Source organism: Scardinius erythrophthalmus (genome assembly GCF_964197995.2).
Source record: "Scardinius erythrophthalmus genome assembly, chromosome: 1".
Lineage (NCBI taxonomy): Eukaryota > Metazoa > Chordata > Actinopteri > Cypriniformes > Leuciscidae > Scardinius > Scardinius erythrophthalmus.
This window is the reverse complement of record NC_138221.1, coordinates 42,148,622-42,156,804: the sequence shown is the minus strand read 5'-3', so window position 1 is coordinate 42,156,804 and position 8,183 is coordinate 42,148,622. Positions and strand designations below refer to the sequence as shown.

Genomic DNA, 8,183 nt, shown 5'->3' with positions numbered 1-8,183 from the left:
ATGGTGTCAGGACTTTTAATCTTGATGACATTGACATGAATACTTGATTTTGAGGAATGAGCTATCAATTTTGAGCAAGTGACACACTTTTGCAGGTTATCAACTAGGTTTTGCAGTTTGTACTAATTGTTTTGAGAACTGCATTAACTGTTGTGCAAATGTAAATAGTGATGTGAGAAATGCACCAAAGCGACTGAGAAAAACTGTAAAATATCTTCTTTTGGCTTCAACTGAAGAAAGAAACTCATACAGGTTTGAAACAACATGAGGGTGAGTAAATGATGACACAATTTTCATTTTGGGGTGAACAATCCCTTTAATAGCCTGGCCATTGACATTTCATGTAAGCTGTCTTGAAAGCTGTAAATAACTAATTTTGGAGAATTCACTTACATTATGCCATCATCAACATGATGGATGGATGGATGGATGGATGGATGGATGGATGGATAAATAGATAGATAGATAGATAGATAGATAGATAGATAGATAGATAGATAGATAGATAGATAGATAGATAGATAGATAGATAGATAGATAGATAGATAGATGTAGCCTACACACCTGTCTTCACCTGAAATAACTCTGAATATTTCCAAATAAATCTCAGCTGTTTTTGTAAGGTTTTTATGACATGTTCTTGGTTGTTCTTGGGCCACAAAGGGCCCCATCCTATTGTTGAAAGGTATCACTCAGATGAGGGCTAAAAAAAAAATTCCAAGGCATTAGATATCTTTGGAACACCGTGAAGACAGTCATCCACAAGCGGTGAAATATGGCACAACAGTGGCATTATCATGAACAGGGTGTTCCTTCAAAATTGATGAGAATACAGAGAGAAAAGCCAGAGCCCAGACCTGAATCCTAGAAAATCTGATGATGGCTGTGTATATGAGATGCCCTTGCAATGTAACAGATTTGGAAAGTTTTTGCAAAGAAGGGTGGGATAATATTCCCAAGTCAAGATGTGCCAAGCTGATAGACTCCTATCCAAACGGACTTGAGTGCTGATAATAAAAAAAGGGTAGCCTACTTTAATTAAGTGTTAGGTCAGGGGTGTGCAAACTTATGCAACAAATTATTCCAAGTTTTTTTTTTCTTCTTCTCTGAAATATAGGCCTATCACTTTTTCAGTGTCATTGTAGGTGTAAACGTTCTGATATGATTATAATGATGTTTTCACACACACACACACACACACACAAACAGCTGTTTTAACAAGGATGTTTAGACTTTGTATATTTGTCTGCGTGTCTTTTTACCTTAGCCCACATCTTACAGGGTATATGCAGGAATCTTGAAATTAATTTTAATACCTTTTCAAGACTTTTTCAAGACCTTCTCAATATTTTTTAATACCTCACCGCCACTTCAAGCTGTAACCATTTACATCAGTGATACTTTTAACTTAACAGTTTTAGTTTGTGATAAAGACTATACGCACTACGTAATACGTAATACGCAATGGGACCGCCAGAGCGTACATTGCAGGGCTCGCAAAATTTCAAAATCGCTGGTAATTCCCTGAGAAAATTTTGATTTCTCTGATCTACATATGTGCATTTTAAGATGTTTTGAAGGGCAAAAAAAATTGGATAACAACAGCTTTAAAACCATGTAAGTGCAGGGGCAGCTGATTATTTTTCTCTCCTCATCAGCATCACACTCCTATTCTCTTTGTTTTCCTCTTGCTCTGTCTCTTCCCCTCCTAAAGCTGAGCTTTGACCGATAGAGGCTTTTCATTTTTGTCTGTCAGTGAAAAAAGTAAACAAAGGGTCAACTGATAGGTTGATTTATGAATCATGTTCTCAGATGCATTAATTTACTGAAAACTACTAGGAAAGCTAGGTAGTCTAACTAAGTTTATTGAATTCATTCACAATATGTACACATTCATTATTGATCTTATTCCTAATACAGGGCAGGGCTTTATAATCAAAGAGGTCATACATTTAAGGTTATTAGGGGGTTTATTTTTTTTATTTCTCGGATATGTCCATTTCAAGAAGTTTAAAGGCCAAAAAAGGATCAGAAATAGCTTTAAAACCATGTCAGCAGGCAGTAGATGATACCTGCTCTCACTTCTTATCCATCACTCTTTCTTTTTCTCTCAGTCTCCTCATCTTGCCATCTCTTCTCCCTGTTACCTAAAGCTGAACTTTTTTAATTTACTGAAGGCTACAAATTGTATATTAATTCTCAACATGTACACATTCATTATTAATCTTGTGCCTATGATGAAAACGGCTTTGTTAATGCTACTGTCCCCTCACAATGACAGTAAACTAATTATTAGTCACGTTACATAGGCCTATTTTCAGTTCCAAATGGCGAAATTCGACAAAAGTATATTCATTTGCCTGATTATTTTTGTCATTTGTTTCACATTTATGACCTAAAAAAGCTGTCAAATATGAAATGTTTAGTTTAGCTAACGTTACTTACATCTTATCTCGCTCTTGACCGTAAACTGAAGCGTCGAGTCGCTCTGCTCAAATTCGCGCTCTGCAGCTTCTAGTGAACATAAAGCCCGCCTACTTTGATTTGATTGGTCATCTCAATATTCTGACATTGACGAGCACCGCAGCAGACCAATGAGACTCAGATGAACACACACTCACACACACACACACACACACACACACACCCTGGCCTGTCCTCTCTGTTTCTGACGTGCTCGGCGCCGCTTCGGATTGAAGACGAAGAACGCGCTGAATCTGATTACAAGACTGAAGCGAACACTATTTCAGATAGCCCGTCGGGCAGGCTGGTTATGCATTTTGGTAGCCCGACTGGAAAACACAATAGCCCCGTATGAAGGTAAAACAGTAGCAAAACTCGAGAGCATGTAAATGTGAATTTGAGAACTTGTACAATAAATATTCGTACTTGTACATGAACATTTACACTCACAGCTCCAATGTGAAAACCTGTAAAATAAAAATCTGAAGTTGAATGTTGAAATTTGCACTCGCAAACAATAATCACAAACCTGTATTCTGAATCTGAAGCTGCAGACAAGTAGACACAAATGTGTAAAATGCCATTCACAGAAATACAACGACAGACACAAACTTGTAATATATATTTTGCGTTTAATCTTACGTTCACATTCGCGGTACTTCCTCAATTAAGCACTTGCAGCTTCTCAAATCTGTCACTGCAATTTCAAATTTCGCGCCTTGACTTTTGCTACTCTTTTCGCGACATATCAGGTGCAAAGCTAACTTGTGCACTTGAAACTCAGAGGCGGTGAGAGGGAAAGGGGGGCGGGAGAAGGGGGGGTCAAAGGAGCCGTTTTATTGGTTGGCACCTAGCCAATGAAATGGGAGTTCGATGATGTCACGAAACCCGCGTGCACTGAAACACTAACATGGCTTAATGCATTAGACTGATATTAAAATAAATAAACGAAATTATCAAACTCAGTAGGCACAATGCTAATGCATACTACAGAAAAGCAGATGAGCACAGAATATGACGTAAAACATATGACGTATGCCATATATATATATGCCCTATATATGGTATATATACCATATAGACTGTAAAAGAGTTTTGTGTGTCCAACAGTTAGGCTAGGGTGAATATTTAAAACATTTACATTTTTCCAAAGCGACTTACATTGCATATTAAGGTATACATTTTACATTCTTATCAGATAATTTAGGTGCATTTTCATATTGCAATGGAATTGGCACACACACACACACACACACACACACACACACACACACATATATATATATATATATGTATATATATATATATATATATATATATATATATATATATATATATATATATATATATATATATATGAAGAGTTCAGATGCAAAAGCCTCTAAATGCCATTTGAAATTTTCTTATAGAATGATCATTTTTATCAAGCTTGTATATTTAAGTTCAGTAATTTCACTTAAATGATAATTAATAGGTAATCTTCACTGCCATTTAAGTGAAATTATTGAATTTAAATATATGAGCATCTGAACTCTTCATTTATATATATATATATATATATATATATATATATATATAAGCAAATGTGTGTTCAGTGCAAATAAACTTGCTGCCTAGTGTTTTATTAATAAAGTAACAAATTATGTGTTTTTTTTATTGTTTTTAATTTTTATTTTATAACTGTTAGTCCATTAAGCCTCATTAAGCGTTTTCTTGGGTTTCGAGGAAAACGTACAATTAAACGCGTTGCGTTCATATTCTGTGCTCAATTTTTTTCTGTATAGGCTATGCTTTATGGTGTTTCCTTTTTGGTCTTTTAATACCACTGTCTCAATTAAACGCGTTGCGTTCATATTCTGTGCTCAATTTTTTTCTGTATAGGCTATGCTTTATGGTGTTTCCTTTTTGGTCTTTTAATACCACTGTCTCAATTAAACGCGTTGCGTTCATATTCTGTTCATTGGTGAGGCATCGACCAATAAAATGACTTCATTCCGACCCCAGCCCCGCCCCCGACTCTGCTCTCGCAAGTCTGCATTTACAAGTGCACGAGTGAGTTTTGCTACAGGCATATCGCAAAAAGAGTAGCAAAAGTCAAAGCGCTAGGATTTGAAGTTGTACTGCCAGATATGAGAGGTTGTGAGTGCCGACTTGTGGTTGTACAACGAAACTGAACTAAAGCACAAAGATAAATGTGTAGTACACAATTGTGCCTGTCATTTTGTTTATGTAAATGACACTTTACACATTTGTAACTATTAATCTGCAACTTCGAATTCAAAACACAGGTGTTCTGAGTATTGTCTGTGTGTGCAAATCGATAGATGCAGCTTTTCACATCAGAGCTGCAAGTATAAATTTCAACTTACAAATACAAATATTAATTTTACAAGTTCTCACATTCAAATTAGCAAGCTCTCGAGTTTTGCTACTGTTTTACCTTCATAGTCCCGGGACGTCGGGCATTTCTGGTTGCCCGCTCTGGTGCTCTCAGAGGCAATTTACGAACGCACCCACAATAGCCTAGTTTTTTATGTAGGCCTACCTGTTCGTTTTTTTTTTTTTTAAATGACTAAATTCACACACTTTTACGATGTTTTTGGGATTCAAACTGTTGGACAGCTAATTCAGAAAAAATACTTTCAAAATTTAAGACTTTATAAAGCCGTGATAAGACTTTTTAAGGGTCTTAATTTTCCCAAAATTGATTTATCACCTTTTAATACTTTTCAAGACCCCGCGGATACCCTGTCTTAATTTGATCCGAAGTGCTGTTTCATCAATGACTTGATTAGCTTATATTAACGCAAAAGAGTGAAACTGCAAAACGTTCAGATTGGCATAAAAACTATTGCTTTTTAAACTATTAAAAAGTCCGATCAGGATGATTGGATAAGCATGAGAGATTGAGAGAGTGTGTGAGTGGGTGTGAGAGAGAGAGATCAGGGGGGGTGGGGTTGCCCATTCATGTCTGCGCCACACTGAGGACTACAAAGCCTCGGCGACATTACTGCACATCAGGATTGAAGTTAATCTGTCTCGAGCGTTCAGTGTGTGAGACTTTCCACACTCTCTGGATGTTGATTAAAGATTGTAATCTGCCAACAGCTGGCATTTCATGTAAAGACGGGGCGTGTGAAGTTAAATTATAGCGATTCCTATAGCTTGACCATGAAAGGTAGACGACCTTATGGTCAAGCTTAGGAATCGCTATAAAAGATGCTGGTGTTGTGGTGAGCGATTTCAAATGATGGACGGTATGGACTGATAACTAGAGGGAGCTCAGCCACTGCCAAGTTCCCACCCATCTGAGATTCAGCATCACCAAGAGAGACCAGTGCCTTTCTCTCTCTAAAATATAAATAAACAGCGGTCAATGAACGCAATTCATCGCATTTACTTAAGGATTAGTCTGACACGGACTTTTATTTTTAAGCTTTTCCAGTTATATTCAAACCTAGTCTGTTCACCCGCCTGCGCAGTTCAACAAGATCACAGGCTGGCAGATGTGAAACAGACCCGAGATTTATTGTGATGAAAGGGACACGACAGAATTGCCATTGAGGGTTTATTTGGGAAGACGTGGCGTGCATCCTGGGAAGTAACCTTAGCAACCGGAGAATCCTGAACACCCTGCATATTTGCTTTACGTAGAAGCATTATTTCATCGCTGACGTCCCCCTTTCAGCACCTTGGACAACGACGAGCACGTTTCACAGTGCGACACTCTGAGAAAAACGGGATAATCGACGGATTTTTCTACATTTACCGATTCTTCTTCTTCTATATCTACGTTTATCACCGCGAGGAAGACGCATTGATTAGCAGGTAACCAACATGTATGTTTATAACCCATATTGAATCAAATGAACTTAATTTCAAAAACGCTTTTAAAGGGTTCGCTCTTAATAATTCACAAAATGTGAAAAACTCAATTGTACTGTCGACACGAGCCAGTCATTATAAAGATGCTATCTTGATTTACGACATAATTTTGTCTGAAGCGTGATGTTCTCATTACCTCGTGTTGACCCACTAAATATTTCGAACAGCTTTATAAATCATGAGGTCATAAACGACTTAAAGCTTAAATGTAGAAATATTCATTATTCACATTTCCAACACGTACTGAGAGGGATTTTTCCTTGCAAATGGATATGAATTGGGAATGAATGTGTTTACATTCTAGCCTTCCATTTTGAAGCTAAGATGGATGCTTTCGCATATTCTGCTGAATCTTCTGGTGAATCGGATACCAGGGCTTCAGTTGATTAAAACAGTGAATCGATAATAAAAAAAAAAACAATTTTACGATTTTAAAATTTGGTTTTCTATACATATATTATAGAATATAGCATATATAGAGAGAAATGCTTATGTTTTGCATGTGTGTATGTTGTGTTTAAATGGTGATGGTGGTTTCATCAAAATCATTGCTTATTTAGATGAAATACTATTGTATCACTAAACATTCATATTTATTTATTTCTTTTATGGACAGATTCCCTATCAAAAGACCCTGTAATAATCAAGGCAAAATGGGAACTGTTCTCTCAGTCTCCCCGAGCTACCGAAAGGCAGGCCTGTTTGATGAAATACCACCCAATTATACAGCTGTGCAAAACAGTAAAAACGCCAAGGACAAGAGCCTGAAACGGCAGTCGCTCATCAATATCCTGCCGTGGAAGCGCATTGTGGCGGCTTCGGCCAAGAGGAAAGGCTCTAAGAAGCTGGCGTCGGGCGACAGTCAAGATGAAGAGAGCGTGGGCACCCTCAACAGCCAAAACCTGAAGAAGTCCCAGTCCTGTGCCAATCTCTCCGGCTTAACGCAGGAGCCGACCGTGAGCTCCATACCCACATCGAAAACTACGGCCAATGTGGCCTCCACCGCGAAGAGGACCTCGATCACTGGATCGGTGGGTCAAGCAACCAACGCTGGCACACCCAAAAGAGTGATCGTGCAGGCTTCCACCAGCGAGCTTCTGAGAAGTCTGGGCGAGTTCCTGTGCCGACGCTGCTACCGACTGAAGCGCCTCTCCCCCGCCGACCCTGTTCTGTGGCTGCGCAGCGTGGACCGGTCCCTTCTGCTGCAAGGTTGGCAGGACCAGGGCTTCATCACCCCAGCTAACGTGGTCTTCCTCTATATGCTCTGCCGCGAGGTCATTTCGGGCGAGGTGTCCAGCGAACGCGAGCTGCAGGCCGAGCTGCTCACCTGCCTCTACCTGTCCTACTCCTACATGGGAAACGAGATTTCCTACCCGCTCAAGCCCTTCCTGGTGGAGACGGATAAGGATGCCTTTTGGAATCGCAGTCTGGCGATCATCAACCGCATGAGTAGCAAAATGCTCCAGCTTAACTCTGACCCGCATTACTTCACGCAGGTTTTCGCTGACCTGAAAAACGAAATTCAAAAAGAGGAGGACAGCCGGCTACTTATCGGCCTGGATCGATAAGTGAGCCGTTTGTGCATAAACAGGAAAAACTGTGCGTAAAAAGGTTTTGTGCGCAGAAAAAAAATAAGTTTTTTTTAAAAAACAAAAACTTTAGTGTTATTATTAGTATTAAAAAGCATAGATTTTGAAGCTTATTTGTAGCAATGAATGCGATTGGATCAGCCATTCTAAACCCTTAAGGTCTGACCAAGATGCAGGACAACACCTTGCCAGCCAACAACGTGTTCTTTGACTGGCCGTGTGGCGTTTCTGAGGTCAGTGAATCAA

General features: G+C 38.9%; 1 protein-coding gene across 1 annotated transcript; it reads left to right on the top strand.

Annotated features, from left to right (window-relative positions):
* Window positions 1-7,001: 7,001 nt before the first annotated feature.
* cdk5r1a (cyclin dependent kinase 5, regulatory subunit 1a (p35)) lies at window positions 7,002-7,916 on the top strand (the record flags this gene model as incomplete). The annotated part of the gene is made up of 1 exon (XM_081360027.1): window positions 7,002-7,916. One exon carries the CDS (start codon window positions 7,002-7,004, stop codon window positions 7,914-7,916), a length of 915 nt encoding a protein of 304 aa, XP_081216153.1.
* Between the last annotated feature and the right edge of the window lie 267 nt (window positions 7,917-8,183).